The sequence below is a fragment of the Gallus gallus genome, chromosome 20, assembly GCF_016699485.2.
Source record: "Gallus gallus isolate bGalGal1 chromosome 20, bGalGal1.mat.broiler.GRCg7b, whole genome shotgun sequence".
Classification (NCBI taxonomy): domain Eukaryota; kingdom Metazoa; phylum Chordata; class Aves; order Galliformes; family Phasianidae; genus Gallus; species Gallus gallus.
Window position 1 is genome coordinate 13,088,408 of NC_052551.1, and position 18,844 is coordinate 13,107,251.

At 44.1% G+C, this 18,844-nt stretch overlaps 1 protein-coding gene and 1 long non-coding RNA gene across 10 annotated transcripts in view; one reads left to right on the top strand and one right to left on the bottom strand.

The window, feature by feature from the left end:
* TSHZ2 (teashirt zinc finger homeobox 2) overlaps positions 1-15,493 on the bottom strand; it is a 214,054-nt gene extending 198,561 nt beyond the window's left edge. For all 7 annotated transcript variants that reach the window (XR_005841354.2, XR_005841353.2, XR_005841352.2 and 4 more), the window contains exon 1: positions 15,260-15,493. Coding sequence is in view for 4 of the 7 variants with exons in the window: in XM_025142326.3 (XP_024998094.1) it covers positions 15,260-15,299 (40 nt within the window). In the remaining 3 variants the exon portion in view is untranslated. The remainder of the gene's footprint in view (positions 1-15,259) is intronic.
* Positions 8,099-18,844, top strand: part of LOC101751795 — a 230,344-nt gene continuing 219,598 nt past the window's right edge. For 2 of the 3 annotated variants that reach the window (XR_001469592.4, XR_005841355.2), the window contains exon 1: positions 15,715-16,461. This is a non-coding gene — a long non-coding RNA (uncharacterized LOC101751795). Of the gene's footprint in view, positions 10,049-10,450; positions 10,580-15,714; positions 16,462-18,844 lie in introns of those variants that run through there. The other variant, XR_006931900.1, reaches the window with a different exon arrangement.

An 18,844-nucleotide genomic window follows, 5' to 3' on the forward strand; every position in this document is an offset into this window, starting at 1 on the left:
CTGAGCGTGTATGAACCCAAGTTACACGCTGGGGCCACAGGCTGGGAATCTGCGATCTGCCAGTCCAGATGGGACTAAAAATCACTGCCACGTATGAAACGTCTGGCTCTCAATGAAATTCGCTTTGAGGGGCAGGTTTATAGAGACACTTTCAACACATGTGGGAGAGGAGTAGAAACAGGGTTGTGTGTAACTATACGGTTGAAATCAAATTCAATTACAGCTCAGAAAGCTACATTTACAGCATTTTCAATGAACTCTTTACCTCAGTGAGCACCACGCTGTTTACTTGGCCTCTTCAACACAAGAGTTTATTGACTTCTTCAGACTGATTACTTCTCAGACCACAGTCTGCAAAAGCAGAAGGTGGCACATGACCGTGAAGATGCCGCTGTCAGGCACGTTGCTAACCTTTCCATGGCCAACCACCCCGATTGCGTGCACTGTTGACACCATGACGTGCTGTTGCAGCACACAGTCTCCACAAACACAGACTGTGGTAACCCCATGCACAGATATTATAAGCAATAGCAGGTTGTTTTCTCCCTTATGGACCTCAGCCTCTGCTTTCGAAAAACTGCTTGCTTATGTCTTACAAAGCATTTTTACCTAATTGGAAGGGAGATAAGTAATTAAATTTAATGGAAACCAGGGCTTCAAAAGGAATACATAATTTTTGAAGCCATAATTTCTATTACTTTTTATTACCTTTACCTATGTTTTATATGGCAAAGGGTCACAGAACAGATGCAGCTGCTAAACTGGGTGGCTTAGCACACAAAGTAAGCTTCTGCAGAGAGCAGGAGCAAGTCAGAGGATATGAGTGAATTCACTTCAGAAGGCAAATTAAGTTTTGAGTCATTGCTGAGTCAGGTAAAATTCCAATTTAATACAACACCTCTAAAATACAGCCTCTTCTAGACGAGGCAACAACAATCAACTAACCAAATCTACTCATAAGAGGAAGGGGAAATTGTGAGTATAAGTGCAAAAATGAATCATTATTCTGATAATGTTTTTGTTATTATTTTTGCAGATGGATCTGAAAGCTCTTACAACTCAATTAAGTTACCACAGTCAATAAAAACAAAGAGCAAAAACAGGGCAGATACTTTCCGCCTAGACACCATGGTGATGGGCACGTTAGAAATGAGGTAGATTAGATAGATGAACTAGATAGACACATCTAACTGTCCTCCAGTGCACTCATTTGCTTGACAGCCTGGAAAATGCCAACATTCCTGGGATTAAATGAAAATAGAAAACTGCATTTTCACTGTGAAATACACTCAGAACTTCACGATGTCAGTTTCTCCTTGTTAAAATAAACCGGGGCCCAACCAAGTACTTCCAGAAAGGTTCAAAGTACCTACACTAAGTGAAACAGTAACTAAGACACTACCAACTGAAAGCCCTTACACTGCTACTCTTTAATCTCAGCATAATAGTAGAGTGATACCTCTTGCACACACTTCAATACACCGATTTTTCTTGAGCTCAACACCATCAAAGTGCTAAATTGCCCATCTTGCATTGCTGCCCTGAAACCATATTCCTTTATTGCACGATTGCCAACTCCTCTACCTTTATAGGCCTGTTAAACATTTTTTCTCCTGTGGCACATTTTCCCCTTCTTTGTCCATCAAAAATGTAAAAGTAAGCAAATGTGTTGCATATAAAAAATAAACAACAACAAGAACTGGACTGATCCTCCCCAGAGATTTCTGGCCCAGGTTACAGACATACTGGCATGGCTTTTGCTGCAGCGCTCAGAAGAACGCGCACACGATGACACACGGTTAGCACTTGTGCTCATATTCAACAGCTCCATATTTTTTCCTAGCACCAGGGCATGCGAGCAAGCTCGAAGCTAGGTTTGGCAGTGTGCAGTTTGGCAGCCTCTGAGCCGGATTCCACTCTTGCCCCCTCCAGCTCTGACAGAAGTGCTGGCTGCACCCGGGGAGCTGTGCGACATCCCGGTGCTGTCGGAGAGAACAGAATCCAGCTCCTTGTGACAGTTTTCCCTACACAAAATCACAATCAGCCAAACACATTTGTAATCTACTGCAGCTGGTGTTTCTATAATTGATAGAGATATAAAAGCCCTTTTTTGCTCAAGTTGTACTTTTGTATTTTTTTTTCTTGGGGGAGTTGTGCGAAAGCAGCTACAAAAAGTGAGCTTTAAATCTCAGATAATGTAGCTCCCTATAGGATCCCAAGCTTAAAGCAAGTAGTTATGAGTTTTAGAGATGCAAAAAAAATGAAGCTAAAAACAAACATTTATTTTACTTGACGTAGCAAAACAGTGGATTAAAAAGTTAAATCAATGCACCGTCTGAATGGTTCCTGCTGTAGCTGCAATTTCAAATGAAATAAGAATGTTATAAAAACTCTTGCATATCAGGCACATTTGGAAATGTCTCCTTGTAACTGTTCTTTAAGTGTTCTGTCTATGAGCACTAACAGGTCACTGCACAGGAAATGCAAAAATATGTTACATTTTAATCAGGGCATATAAAACACTGTCTAGAATGTTACATTGCCCTTGGGAATTTGTAGTAAGTAGGGGAACTTTTACAAAGTCCAGGTCACTCTCCCCATTACATCACTGTTAAAAAAAAAATTATTAGGTTAAATTATATAGATGTCATGTATTAGAACTTTCCCAGTTGTAGGATGATGGCTAAGAGATGCTTATTTCCTTCGAGAAACTCGTAATCACCCCTTTGCTCCCCTGCACATACTTCATATATTGAAAATAGGGCATTTTCACTGAACTGAAATGTTTCCAAACAAAAATAATGATGGAAGACAAATATAAAAATGAGACTTTTTGTATACTTGCCCTACCAACAAATTTCAGCACTTCACCTTAACACACAGACAGCAATGGAAAACCTGTCTGGTTATACCTCACAGGTGATTAAAAATGAAAGCAGGGATTTTAGCAGAGATGTTTGGGAATGATTAAGGTAAAATGTCCCTAATCCAAACAAGTGGAAACCCAGATGTCAATGTCATAACATTCCCCCAACCCCCATAAATATTTCTTCAAGTGATTTACCTCTGTTTAGCCCAAATCACAAGATCATAAAATATCTAATAAGTTCACAGAAACAGCAAAAGAGTAATGTGAGGGTGACTGTTTTCTAGATTAACATTCTTGGGATTTTAGCTATTTAACATACAGAACGTAGGAGGTGACACAAAACAGTGTCCCCAGGACGTCCTGCTCTGCTCTCACTGCTCCTGGTTCAACTTTTGTCACTGGGTTCCAGATGGAAAGATTCCAGCTCCATGAAAAATCTCCCAAGGAGCAACAAACCGAACAAAATGAAGAGCCGTGCCCTGGGTGAGCCTTACCCTGCATGGTGAGGGCCCACTGCCCGCTGGGCAACATGGCGGCTGCCTCCACAGCGGCGCTGCTCACCCCACTGCGATTGCATGCTGCAGCATGAGAGCAGATCTCAAAGTAACAGGCCCTTTTTTTTTTATCTAAACAGATATCTGTGGTTGAAACTCTTGGCGTTATTCTTTGTATTTTTCTCTGAGCTGCTTGCTTCGGTACAACAGCTTTGTAGCTGCCAGCATTTTCCACACTTAGTTCCAGCCTACCTACAGCGCGCAGCTCCTCCAGGCCCAGTGACCGCCTCAGCCCCTGCAACAGCAGACGGGCAGTGCAAAAAGTGCCTTTTTCCATACAACTGAGGGTGCCCCTGGTGCTGGGACAGCCTACCTTTCCCTGCCCACCACCAACACGGGCTGTGAGAAGGAGCAGCAGCCCAGGCCCCAGCCAGGCACCAGCTGACATGCTCGGCGCAAAGACATTTCCCTCCCTCTGCTTTCACTGCTCAGACCCATGGCCATCCCACAGCAGGGAAAGCAATTGTCCTACTTAAACCCAGCTAACACATATTTTAAGGCAATGTAATTGAAAAAGGGAAACCGAGAACTGAGCTTGCGTGGTGGAGATGGCATGCTTGGAGAATGCTGTGTCACCTTCTAAAAATTCTTTGGCAACAGCAACTTTTCGACTTCGTAAGTCAGACAAATTTGGGTGGATTTTATTTGTTCAGGGAAGGCAGAAGATACCTCTGAAAAAGGTTCACGTCACTGCCAGAAAGCAGTGGTCCTGCAGCTTTGGAAATGAAACCCTGACATACGCCTTTTGAATTTCTGCCAAACAACATCCTACCCTAAATTTCAGGAAGAACATTTTAATAAAGGAAACACGGATTTTGGCAATGGAAAATGTTACTCTGAACAGCTCAGATCTGGAAACACTAGAACCAGTAGAAATCAAGCTTTTGAACAGAAATATCCAAACAATCTGGACTACATGTATTGTTGTGTCCATGATATAGATGTTATTGCTGTGCCCGGGGCTATGCAGCACTCCCAGCATCCATACAGCAGTGCTCTCAAGACCTCCATTGGTTTTCTGCTCTTTTCAGCCTGTTCCCTTATTTTTCCCTTTTTGTTATCATACAGCTGAACTTTTTCCATGTCAAAGGGCTGCCAGGCAGGGGACGGTGCTGAGCCTTGAGCAGCAGCGCTGGCTGCTTGTTCTGCCTCATCCGTAGCACTCTGCCTCAACGGTTTGAGCAATCCATCTGGCTAGAGGGATCATCAGACAAAAAACAAACAAACAAATCCATAACTCAGATCACAGAAAAGGTCTTGGTCTACGTTATATGAGCAGCTTCTCTCATGTGCGAGTTACACAATAATTGGCTAAGCCTACAAAATCCAGGTCTGAGTCCCTGATTCAGCCCGAGGGTTTCCTTGGCCTTAGATTTCAGTGCAGACTTAAAAATTGATAGCAATTCCTTTTAAATCATCAACTGCTCGTAAGTGATACATGTTTTAATGACATGAATTTAATTTTGGTCTAGTTTTAGACATACAATTTACTTGAATTCAATATAAATTGCAGGGTTGTGAAATGGGGTCCTGCAATTGTTTTTAAGGGCTTTTTCAAGTTATGAGATATATTTGAAATACAAAATTTAAGGAGTTTGGTAATGTCAGGTGATGTTTTGTTAGCTTTTGACAGGAGAAAATACTTAAAACCCTCATGTTTTTTCCTGCTCTGAATATTAGTTTAATTGTCACAAATAATTAAATGCTTATGAGTAAAAGACATCTTTAGACATTTTGACAATACGTATTAAGAGATGCTTTAAGGGAAATCTGCACAGATCGGCTTTTATTTGTTATGCTAAACGATGATGCATCTTGATTGCATTTGCTCCTTATTTGTGTGTGCAACAGGAGACGTACTGTGAATGATCTGTAAGGAATGAAATGACAGTATTTGACAGGCTAGGAAATGTCTGGGCAAGGATACAGGATAAGAAACCCTAAAAGGGCACTGTTTGTAGAGGGGCAATGGGATAGAGACACTCCCTTCAATCTAAGGCAATGAAAGGCACCAACAACTAAATTACAGTTAATAAGAATAAGAAATAAACATAAATTACATACACAAGGCTCAAGTTCAAGGACTTTGGACCACTAAAATATATATATCTCATTATATCAATTATCAAAGAGAGACAAATTTCCATCCTCAGAATTTGCATATGAACTCTAATAACCTACTATTTAGAAATAGAGGCAAGCATTAATTTCCACATGAAAAGGAGTCATGGGAGAGCTTCCCAAGTCCCCAGCTCCTGGGAAGAAAGCTCTACCTGGTGATTTGGCCCTGAACGCTCTGGCCTCTGTGGGAGGGGGAAGCAGGTGGTCTCCCAGGTATGGCAGATTAGCTCTCTATTACCTAAGATTTATTCTTGGTTCTTGTCAATATAATGGCTGAAACAACCATTCCTGAAAGGTAATACAGTGTGAAAATAAACATAAACAATCCTTAATGAATCCATAGGCTATTACATGCACCATATTTCTTCTATAGGCAACACATACATCTCCACTTAGAAAAAACAATGCTGCCCGTGATCAAAGCTCAGCAATTCCTGTTCACACAAGAGACGGAACTGGGAAAGGTCTATGGGAACTGCTCAGGGCTAAATGCTTCTGAAAATTCAAGCCCCTCCTCAGACGCCCACATAAGGATTTAGACCCTTAACGTTAGAAGCTGGCTTACAAAAATTAGAGCCTCAGAGTTTATTACCAGAGATTTCCAACCACCTCTGGTGGTCTGTGTGGAAGAAAATATGCATGTTCTGCTAGACTATAATTAGACTAGGTTTTTCATATTTCTCAGGGCAAGGCATTATATATGAAATACAGAGCTGGATCTCAGACTGACAAAGAAATATAAAACAGTGTAAGGGGGAAAAGTAACCATAACAAAATTTTCTGGTCCTGAAACTTATCACTGACCAACAGCGCATCTGAGGACCATTTAGGAAAGTTAAAAACTTACTTAAATTATGCTGACTAAAACGATTCCCCTAGAAAAGATCCTCCCGTTCTGAAGTTAACAGAGCTCAGTCTCCTTCTGCTGGAAGTGCGCTGACAATATTAATGTGATCTAATAGCTAGAGTAGGGAATTAGGACCAAAAGCTGTTTGACCTTGAGCAAATCAACCAATGCCTCCTGCCTTCGCTTTACCTTTCTGCGAAATGGGAACAAGATATTCTTCTCCACTGGGGTCATTCTGCAGAGTACATAGCATTGGTAAGGAATCCTTGGAAGAAAGGTGTGAAGAAATATTACTCCACTTCCTATCACTGAGCACATAAGAGCAGGAACCATGCAGCTAATCAAAAGCACTAGAAAGCTTTTAATTTTTTAACATTTACTGCTACAGATGATCAATATAACTACTTAGCTTCTTTCTCCTTTCACATGTTAATTTAATGCAACTCGTACTGTGCTCATAAATGTTATGACATGGCTGAAAAATGCATAAAAAATTAATTTTGGTACACAAACATATCAGCTAGACTAAGATTTTGTTTCCTCAGTACAAAACTACATCACACAGAGATCCGGTTTGGGGTTGGTTTTGTTTCTGTCCACTCACATTTCAGACACTAAATGAGTTCTTCCTATATGTACAAAGAAAATTACAGACCTTATGAATGGAGGTGGTAACTTCCAGTGCAACTTCCACAAAATTGTTCATATATGGAAAATTCAGAGTAAAATCTTTCCTTCCTACAGAAAAACAAACAAACAAACAAACAAAAAAAAAACCCAACACCACAACAGGACTTCTGTCCAACTGAAGGGTCAGTAATAGAAATAGGTTTGTTGTCCAGACATTTCAAGCTGCATCAAAGTGCAGATTTTCATCCTGATCTGCTCTTTCCCTATATAAATCATTGCTATCAAGGTATTACAGTGAATTTATTTATCTTCATTAAAAACAAGAATTGTGTGCTGTGCTTTTTTCTATAGAAATTCTGCACGTAACAGACCAAATATAACTTCAGCAAAGTTGCTTTGGGAATATTCAACAGCATTTTTTAACTTATGAAAGCAATACTGAATAAGATTTACTACAGTTTAAGATAAGCGGGTCTTAATTTTATATGAACAAAGAGATTAAAAAGCAACCAGAAAGAGTTCCGACCACACTGCAGAATATCAGGCCTTGCACAAAATTGGCCCTCTTCTCTTCTACATAAATAAAAACAAATACAAGAGGCTTTTCAATTAGATGAGCCTTTTGAGAGGTATGCAGGAAGAGCGAGAGAGCTCCTTAAAACTTTATTGCTTTTATCTTTGTCAGGTTGGGATGTATACTAAAAATGACCTGCTCTTTCCACGATACACAAGATTTTGCTTCTAATTTGACCAATCCATTTTAATGGCTTCCCAAAATGGGAGTGGGGATGTTGATCTGGATCGGTTTTCCCCAAGTACTCAGTAGCTTTGTTTTTCTATTGCCACCAAGAGCTGAGGATGCTTCTTCCCATGGTCTCTTCAGCATAGTGAGTAACTTTAATGAGCCTCGGTATCATTAGACAATACAGTTTACAGAACCAGAGGAAAAAAGACAAAGAAAGGAATAAGATAGAGCTATAATAGATACAAGCTGTGGAGATGAAAGAAAGAAGTCAGCATCTCATTTGCATTAATACAATAAAAATACAGCATTAATGTTGCTAGTTGTAATTTTTTTTTTTCAATAAAGTTGAGTCTGATTATATCTGAAAAAAAAGCCAGGCTGTGCATTTCTCGTAGGTCTTGCAAGGGTTTAGGCTTTAAAGAACAGTTACTGGCTATTAACTTCCTACATTTAATTGCCACTAAAAACAATCTCTGTGAAACCTCATGTGAAAATGACTCCTCAAGCACCAATGGTTTGATCTTCTGAAGCCCAAACTGCTTTGTTTACAGCAACAAATTCAGAGTCACTCTTCACATAACTCCACTCCATCATGATGTTATGTATTTTGTTTACCAGTATCATGTGTGCATACATATAAAATTATATACACATGCACATACTGCACAGTTCATCCTGAGGATCAGACAAATGCGATATTACCAGCCTTGTTTATTCAAAACTCACGAATCACACCTTCAGAAATCATGAGACTGGCTGAAAACTACGAGATGCTAAAAAGAGTCGCTGTGAGAATCATGGTATTCCTCTTCTGGCATAAGAAGCTTTAGGCTGCGTGCTTTCAGTCTCCCTAGTTCTCCATAGCAAAGGGTTTAAAATAAATTTTTCTTTTAGAATATGTATTTGGCACTTGGATAATCACGGGACTGCAGGAGCTGCGGTTTAAAGAAAACACTCACTAACAAAGGACTTCCAGTGGACACAACTCCCAACATCATAGGAATTGTAACGCTTTAAGATACTGCTGGAATACTCAAAGCCTGCTCTAAACCACTGCACTGTCCAGCTTGTATCAGTAAGAACATTCCTCTCCCAGACAGGCATGTACCTCTCCTTTTTGCAGGGCAGGGATCTATTTCCTATACGTTTAGGTTCCACTTAGGTGTAGCATTTTACCAGTAACTGGAACAATCCGGTGCTGCGCCTTATGAAATATGGATTTTTCACAATTTAATCCTGTCATTTTGTAACTATTGTTATGAGTTCATTTTTCCTAGGGCAAAGGGAAAAAACAGTTCTTTTTGGGAAACAAAGATTCTCTTCATTTTCCTAAATGAAACACTTAATGCAACACTTAGATCATAAGACCAGTTTTTCCACTTTTTGCCTGAAAAACCTCACAAGGTAACGAATGAAAAGCCGGCAGTTAAAGAGAGATGTGTAAATCTAATGGGAAACAGCATGCTTCTGTGATGCGTTTCTCCTTGAAACCTTACAAAATACACTATTCACTGTCAAGGCATTTCGGTGTTGCAAAAGCTGTTATTATAATATGGCAAAAATGACTCGGCGCCAAGATCCAGCAGCCTCAAGTGAGAGGTCACCTTAATGAGGAAGAACTGATTTTGATGTCTAAAACTACACGGAACTTTTATACCTCCCAATTCGCAGAACCCTTTTTGCGCATCTACCTGTGAGCTGCTGCTCATGGGCACAGTGTAACGCAGCACACTAGAAAAAGGTGCCTTTCAAGGACTGTATCATCTACTGGTACCAAAAAAACTGTTCAATAATTAACACAGAGAGTGGAAATGTGTTTGAGAAGTGAAGTTAGCCAAGCAAGTAAAACATGTCAGTCGCACAGGCACTAGAAAAGAGCAGCGTGCAACCCTCCGTAACACAAGTTACAGCCAGAACTCTTCCCCAGATTTTAAAGGCGGGTTATGCTTTAAAGCTGGGTAGTAGAATCTGGTCCCTCTTCGGATGCAAAATGCTGCTAGAAAAATACTTAAATTAATTGCATAGCTTAACAGCCCAGTCTGACAGAGACAGTCTTTACACAAAACAGTTACCCATTGAAGCAAAGTGCTGAGTAAGAGATGCAGAACTGGACCCACTCTCATGTAAATTATTGTAATTAAATAGGTAATGAAAAACCACTGCTCTTGCACGAATGAAATGTGAGACTTCAGCTAAGAGTGTAATGTGTTTCCAATTGACTCCTATATCAGATTCGGAGACAGATGAAAATGTCTCTCTGCTTGCATGAGCACGCTTTGGAGGTACAACTTCACAAATATTTTCATTTTGCAGAGAAGAGCGAAAAACAAAGGGTTATTTTAGCTGTAAAGTCAGTAGGATATTCTTTTTTTAAGGCATAATATGGCACGCACATGTCTCAACCCAAGAGGCATTAAATAGAATTTGAATCATTTTACTTTGCATTTGCTAATAATACGTCACCCAGTAGACGAACCAGGCCTTATTCTCCCCTCCATGAGCTGACATGGTATTTTTTTTATATTTGAGCTCTTAAGATCTGCACAATAGCTTAACACAATAAGTGTTTAGCCTCTGGTTCCAAGTGTAATTGATAGAGTACAGTTCCATTCCCTCTGCTGCTGCTAAGTTGGGAACTGCAGCCACAGCAACTGACAGCTTCTTTTTTTTCCCCCCCCCATGAGTCTGGAGCTGCTCTCTGGGAGTGATGTCCTCATCGGGACGTGGAGGGAAAGGACCGGAGAACGGCTCACCCCAGCACTGTGCTGTGCAGGAGCTCCAGGGACCTCGCCTAGGGGAAACAGTTACTGCAGGTGGGTGCTGCTAAGGGGAGCGAAAAGCAGGGGAGAAAACTCTGGGAAGAAATAGCAAAATCCCGCAGTCTGAAGAAAACGGGCTTTTCAATTAGAGAGCACAGAGGAGGGAGAGCGTTCACTGAAAAGAATTTCTGACAGTGAGCATATTTGTAAAAGTGCTGTAGGATTATGTCATTTGCTGATGGAAAATCTTGGTCAGTCCCAGTCTTCATATAGTGATAATATACTGTGCTTTGAGACGCGAGATTCAAGTAAGGAAACAGCTGAATTGAACGCGACTGCAAATTGTCCCATCCGGGCCTGAGTCCTGACATGGGAAAGAATCACACGGTGGCTTTGGGCTTAGTAGCCCGAGTCCAGATTTCAATGCAGATGGCGACTAATTTCAGTGGCTCTTTAGTTGCAAAAGTACCTATTTTGGTACGTATGTAATTAACCAGGATTTAAAGCCTCCTCTTGTTTGTGAACACCTTGGCTGTTTTGTCATCTGTCAGCATCGCGATGTGCACAGTAACCAAAAGGTTCTGAGGCATGAGCTATTTAGGTGGTTTGGATGTGAACTTGCTTTTCTGGAGGACGCTTCAACAAAGCACTCCTGCCATTTCTACAGTTTCATTCAGCGCTGCTTGCCTGGAAACTATTTCTATTCCCGTATAATAAAGGATACAAATAATGCCTGAAAAGCCGCAACGCTCTCGGTTATTAATACATGTACATACTGCTTCCTTTCATCACAGAAATGCACACGGCAGACCTAGCTGGCCATCTACTCTGCTCTCTAAAGAAGCAGAATTTCACTTTCTAAATACGTTTTTGTTTTAAATAACCTTTACTACTAAAGTGCAGACTGCAGCTCCAATGTACTGACTGCTACCCATCTTCTGTTTGCCACCATCTGGGGACTTCTCCAAAACAAGGCTGCCTTATTCTACTGCACCAATAAACAAAATAAACGTGGCTGATATCTATTCCTGCTGTACTTTTCAAGGGCTTTGGTTCTTAGATAGCCTATTGGAGCTGGGAGAGAAAGAAAAGAAGGAAGACGAAATTGCATTCGGAAAAGGCGTTCGGTCCGGATTCGTCTTTCAGGCTTTAAAAAAGCAAACTAGCAATTCATGATCACAAAATAAAATATGCACATTTAAACAAGCTGCAGGGGAAAGGAGAGTTTAATCCAGTGAAATTGTGTTTGAAAGCTATTTCATACCCCTAGGAATAAAATCTGAATAGCAATTTTGCTTTGCTCCCACCTTTTTTCCACCCTTCTGTTAATATATTACCATTTGTTATGGAATCGTTACAAGAGTTCTACCCCAGAGGTGGCTGCGTGGTGCGGAAGGACGAAGCACTTTCCAGGCCTGGGTCTCCTCTCACTCACAGGGGCAGACGGTGCTCATCGCAGCCGCACTGATGCGAGCAAAGCTATTTCTGCTTTGTACCTGAGCGGGAGAAGAATTCGGCCCGCAGCCTGCACAGCCCCTGTGATTCGTTTGGAGGAAGGCGACAGCACAAACGGGTCCTTATTGTAAACAGAAGTATGATACTAACACAGACACTGGCATAATGAGCTCCAAAAACCTGCTTTAAGAATTATTGAAATGGATACGACGATTAGAAGAGTGACGACTCAGAGCTGATTCGGCCCTGGAAAGATCAAAATGCATTCAACGTAACTCTGGCATTGCTGTGCAATGAAGTATCTTTAAAAGTATAATTTGAGATCAAAAATCCCCATCGTCAAACATAAATAGTGCCCCGTTTATCCAATTACGCTACCTTGTTTCATTGCAATGCTCTGTAACATATTTCTTAGGAATACAAGGCTTAAAATTAATAATAGAACAGGACAAAATTGCCATGTATATTTCTCTAGATAGATTTTCATCTAGCAGCAGGACTTCACTTCTGATTCACTCGCTGGTTCTCTCTAACCTTTACATTATTCATTAATCAAACTAGAAACCTGCTTTCAAAGTCAGTGCATGGTAGTAATTATTTACAGTTGTGCATAGTATTTAATTTTCAGCAATGACAAAAGCAGGCATGTCCAGAATCATAAGGCTTATCATTTTTCTTCCGTTGGAGGTGAACTATCTAAGGGAGCCAAAAGTTGCAAACTTCTCTTCAATACCTCTGCTGCCATCAAGACAAAATGCAGTGCAACTGATACCTTTGAACTTGTACAAGTAAAAATAAATACAGTGAAAATTAAGTAATATATAATGTATTAACTCCTTTAAATAAAAGGAATAAAGAGATTTGCTATCAGCCTTGATGAGCGATTCGTTTCTTACTGCACAGTCTGTCTACTGTCACTTTGAGGTATTTTGCACTCTGCAAAAGAGAACCTCAGTGCTATCCCGAAAATGAAAGTCAGTTTTAAGAACTACAAACAAGAGGCATGTCTGCTCTTTGAAAGCCCCCTGCCCCCCACAAACACACAAATACAACTTCAAAGCAGGAGAGCTATTGCAAATGTACAAACCGACTTCAAATCAGTTATGCTGAATGAAACCGGACTGCTTTTGCAGCGCTTTGCTCACCTGAAACAACACTGCTCTGAGGACAAACAGAATCACAGCCATGCACTGTGGAAGACCAAGGCAGGCTTCATAATGGGAATAAAGACGGAGAGACGCTATTGTGGCCATTCAGATTTCTACCTCCTCACTACGGCTGGCAAAACACTGTAATGCTCTGGGTAGAAATATTTCTTACTGTATCCTCAGTGGGGAAATCCTGGGAAATAACAGGATGAGCTTTGCTCACAAGAATTTACTTATTCTGCAGCCTATGTTTCTAAAAAAGAACAGGATGCTCCTGCTACAGGAAGATACTACACACGTCGCAAGCGAAAATTCTACTTTGCAAATAAAATAAAATGAAGCCTCATAGTCCTGACAGAAAGAAAAAAGGAGCAATCCTAGCACTGTCACTGTGATGATCAGCATCCATGAAAAAATAGCTATTTATCCTGCAAGTTGAACACGTTAATGCCTTATTCAGATATAACCTCTTTGTGAATAAAACAATAATAGCAACTCGTCAGAGAGTTCTTCTGAGTGTATATATATAAATACATATCCGTGCTGAGCTTGAGTATCATTTACATTGGAAGGGATCGCTGCTTGCCAGCCATCACGCTGGCAGCCTGCGTAGGTGCATCACTGCTCATGTCCCAGAAGGCTCTCCCTGCGTGCCATTGTCCTACGCCCATATGAATAAGGCAAAACATGTAAGTTCATAAAAGTTATGCACCTCCCAGTTTCTCAAAAAGAGCATTTGCCTCTGAACGTATCCCAAGCACTACTTTGCAAAGTTTATTCGAGCGTGCCACTAAAGTTGCCCATGCATTTTGTCCCATGGATAATATGACAACAAGAAAATGTTCAGAAAGGGGTAAAAAAAATAATAGACCATTTGGAAAGTACAAACCTGGAATATTAGTTTTCTTTAGAGAACGAATCTGACAAAGGACACACAGAAAAAAAAGGGGGGGGGAAACCTGCCTCCATTAAAAGCCAAACAAGATAATAATTGTGCGTGTCTGGCTAAGAGAATCTAGAGGGCAAGCCTTACGTCATTGGCACTTGGGTTACCATGGTGAGTGATTTATTGATATATATCAAGAATGAATAGATCAAAGGCAGCAAGATGACAGGTGATCAATCAAATGTCAAATCAAAGCTGGCAATCAACTGGAAAGCTGATTTTTCAGTGGGTGGGTCTGGCAGAAGAAAAATGAACTTCCATATTGCGCTTCCCAGAAACAAAACCCCATCAGACTATTAAACAAAATAAAAAGCAATTAAGCAGCCTGGAAGAGAACTCTTTGGAAAGACTGACTGCACGGGCCCACTCATCTGCCTCTTTCCCTCGGCCCCCAAAAGAAAAAGAACATCCTACGAATGGCAAAGCAGAACGCGTCCAAAGTTGCAAACTATTTCCTCCCCTACGATAAATAAATTAATCGATACTAATAAAAGAGAACCGTCGCAAAAGCACTTGGCGCGTGCAAACGCACAAACTCAGATACAAAACAAAAGAAGAATTTGATTGGAAAATGCGGCTCGTCTTCTAGCAGTCACAACGCTCCGCTTTATTTCCTGTTGCAATTTTCACCACCGCTGATCAAAGGCTGAACTTCCCCGCCGGGTTCAGCGGCGCAGCCCCTGCACTATTTCAGGCACACGCAGCGCTCGGGCAGCGCTGCCACAGCCCCGCGCCGGGAGGGCTCCGCGCCCCGACCCGCTTCGCCACACACGTTTGGGAAACAAAACCACCGCGGTGAAAAGGAGTGACCAAAAAATAATAATAAAAATTCATAATAATGATGATGGAATAAAGCCTGAAGCGGGAAGCAAAGAGGCGGCTGCGCCCGGGCGGGGAGAGGGGCCGGGGGAGAAGGGGAGAGAGCGGAGGAAAGTTGGGGGGAAGTTTGGCCGGGGCGGGCGCGGGGCGGCGGGAAGGGGTCGGGGCCGGAGAGCCGCGGGGAGGGCCGCAGGCGGCGGGCACGGAGCGGCACGGGGAGCTCCGGGCACAGGGAGGGGGAGGGCGAGAAATAAATACGGCTCCGGCCCGGGAAGGCGAGGGTGACCCTCAGTAATAATAAAGATGGGGGGAAGGATCGGAAGGAGCGGAGAGACAGCGCTGTGTGAGGGGATGGCTTCTCCTTACCTGCAGCCCGTTTGGGTGCTTGCTGTTTCCTCCTTGGCATCGCTCTACTTTCTCCAATCTCACTTCTGTCCCCAGATCCGGGAGCCCTGAGCCGCTCCGGAGCCGTGTTCGTGCGCCTCAGCCGCGGCCCCGGCACCCTCAGCCCCGGCCCCCCTGGCTGCGCTCACAGGAACCTGTTTGCCTTTATTTTATTTCAGAGATCTACGTTTCTCTCTCTCTCTCTCTTTCTCTCTCTTTTTTTTTTTTTTTTTTTTTTTTGGTTGGCTTTTTTTTTTTTTTTTTTTAACTGTTGCAACACTTGCTTTGCTTTGATTCAAACATCCAAGCTCAGGAGCAAATGAAAGGCGCCCACAGTACCAGAGAGCGAGAATAAATAAATAACAAAATAGATATGTATATATCAGAAAGGCGGCTCTGGGAACGCTGCGGGGCTGCCGGGCTGCTTCCTCCCTCTCCTCCCTCTCCTCCTCCTCCTCCGCGCCGCGCGGATGGCGGAGCGCTGCCCGGCGGTGCGCGGTGTGTGCGTGCGCGCGGAGCGCTGCAGGTTCGGTGCTGTCAGATGCCAGGCAGTGAGTGATATGGGAGAGGACAGGGAGGCTTCGGAGGGAAGGAAATCTGCTGTTCGCACACACACGCGCGCACACACACACACTCTCGCACACACGCACACACACACACACACATACAGGCAGGGCGAGGCGATGCCAGCAAACATCGATCCGCTGAGCAAACTGCACATTAACAAACTCCTCCTCCGCGCCCTGATGACAGGAGGAAATTTACTCCGTGCAGTTTATTAAAGAGACAGCGCGCGCCGCCGCCGGGCTCACAGCACCTGGGGCGCGCGGCGCCGACGCCCCCCCCCCCTCACGCGCGCGCCCCCCTCCCACGAGCGCGCGCCCCCTCGCCCCACGCGCGAGCCCCGGTACCACGCGCTGCCCCACGGCCCCGCGCGGAGCCTCCTGGGGAGGGCGCTGTGGGGCGGCCCCCGGGCTCCGTCCCGGCGCGCGGCCGCGGTCCCGTCCTCGTGCTCCCTCGCGGCCGTCCCGCGCTCGGTGCAAACTTCGGTGAAGTTCAGGTCGCTCCCGAACCCCCCTCGGGGCCCGTCCGCACCGAACAGCCCGCGGCATCGCGGCCGAGCGCGGGGTGGGCGCGCGGTGTCACATCTGCCGTCCCAAGGCCCCCCGCACCCGTCCGGGGAGGTACGTCTCCGCGCCGTGCGCCGTCCCGCCCCCCGCCCTCACCCGCGGGGCGCCCGGCGGGCACAGGGCAGGTGGGGCCCCGCGGCCACCTGGGGATCGCTGCCCCGTCCTTCTGTGCACGGCTGTTTCCACGGCCGCCGGCGGCACCTCGAGGTTTGAAAAGAGCGGGATTCGGTTCTGTGCGCTCCGTTCTCATTGGTACAGGATTTTTTTTCAGAGTGGATTTTGCAGTGTTCCACAGCCCAGCCCCAGAGTTTGTAACAGAACTCAGTTCCTTGGTGCTTTTGCTGCTGTTTTGCCATCTGTACGTTCCTAATGATGCTGTTGGGATGAGTGGGAGCCATTTGCATCCCGCTCAAACCGGTGCACCAGGCCCAGCCCTGCATCACGCCGTGCACCCCGCAGCCCAGCTGGGCAGTGGGCTTCCATGGAAGACCCCGCAGTGACCTTTCAGTTCGGCAGTCTGATGGGAGGCTGCGTGTATGAAAGCATCCACCCAGCTGATTTCACTTAAATTATTTCATAGCCTTCCCCAACCGAACACTAGCAATTTTTATAAGCAATCTAAAAGTATTTATTGGTGCAAGCAGATGCTTAGTTTGAAAGATAAAATAGGATAACGCTACCATAAAATACTCATTTTTCCACTTCTGCCGAGCATAACTCACTGAGAAGCGAGCAGCTCTGCTCGAAGCACTCAGCACTGCTTGGTCCCCTCACACCCCGTGCAGTGCGTGTGAAATCCCACCGGTGTGCACCTGGGGTTCTGTGCTGCCCGCTCAGCCACGGAGCTCAGCAGGGCCCAGCGCCCGCAGCATTGGGGCAGTGGTGCTGTGGGGACGAGAGGTGGCAGAGCCCGGTGTCAGCGTGGTGCTGGGCCTGGAGCACAGTGACCAACCAGGATTTTATTCTTGCGTTTCATCCACCCAGGTTTGTGATTCGGTGATTCGATGTCTGTGTCTCGGTACCCAGGTCAGAAGAATGAAGGTACTTCCAGTGGGGGTTACATTTTTTGTCCCTTCCTCTCCCCTCTGGTTGCACGGAGCAGTGCCGCACCTCTGGTTGGGATAGTTTGAATATTAGTAGATAACTGTGAGGAATTGTATATTAATGTGAGGAGTTGTATATGAAAAGCCGTTGTAAAATGGCGAGGTTTTATTGTCCGTGCGCTGTGTTGGGATGCTGCTGGCACTGTGGGCTGGGGGGGATCGAGTATATTTCTGATGTGAACCTCTCCACCTGGGTCTGCTCCTTTGCACAGGGAGGACAGCCTCCACCCAGATGGAGCAGCGCCGGGCTCCAGTGCAGCCTGGGATCGGCAAGGAGCAGCTATTGTTCTCCCAGCCATGGCTGGAATCCAAATGCTCCACGCTGGGCATGGTATTTGTATCAGTGGCGTTTTCATTCTCAACATGCAAGATGAGAAAGTCACTGTTTTAAATGGTTACTCCTTTGGGAAGGGGAAATTGAGAAGATGGACTTCTAGCAGAGCACTAGTGAGATGGCACCCTATCCTCGGTGATAAATGGGAGCATTAACAAGGCTTGGTTGAGAGGAACCCTACAGATTTATGGCTTCCTGTCTCCACCAGCAGATGCCATTATGGCTGACAGAACAGAATGCCTTTCAAGAGGGAACTGGGATGGGATTATGAAGAAGGGGGAAAAAAAGCCAGCAGAATCTGGTGTCCATTTTTATCCACTGGTCAGAACCCGCCGATAGCTTTGAATAGAGCTGAGACTGTACAGCAATTGTGCACTCCCTCTTCCTCTTATTTATAACTACGTTGGTGAAGGTCATTTAGCATCTCTTTTAGCACAGGAAGAACCCATAATATTTACTGAAAGCATTTTTGCACTCTTGAAAATTAGGGATAATAAAATGAACTGATAGCACTGGAGGCTTCCTTGGCTTATCCAATGGAATAATCCCGATGGGTGCTTAATGTTTACTTTGGAAATGTAGCAAATGATTCTGAAGCTGTATTGAATTTTATCTATTTTTATTACATTGCAGAATAATATTTCCCTTTCCTGACAAAATGTTATGACCAGTGATAGCAATGGCAGTTATGCATGTTCGAAAAGGAGTAATCAAATCTCATGCTTCAGGGCATGAGCTGAACTCCCCGCCGGGATCGGGATGAAGTTCTCTCCCCCCACCTTTAGTGCTGTGCAATCAGCTAGGTGTGTTTTCAGACTATTTCCAATGTGTTGGTTAGGTGCAGGTTACATGGAACAGGAGTGTGATCTGGGACAGTGTGTAATCTGCATCGCTATGGCTCTGGGGTGTTTCTGGTCTGATTTTTCAAAATAGCACATGTGATTTGGTGTGCATTGCAGGCAAGTGTGCAGGCATTTCCATTTGCAATAGAGGGTCAAAT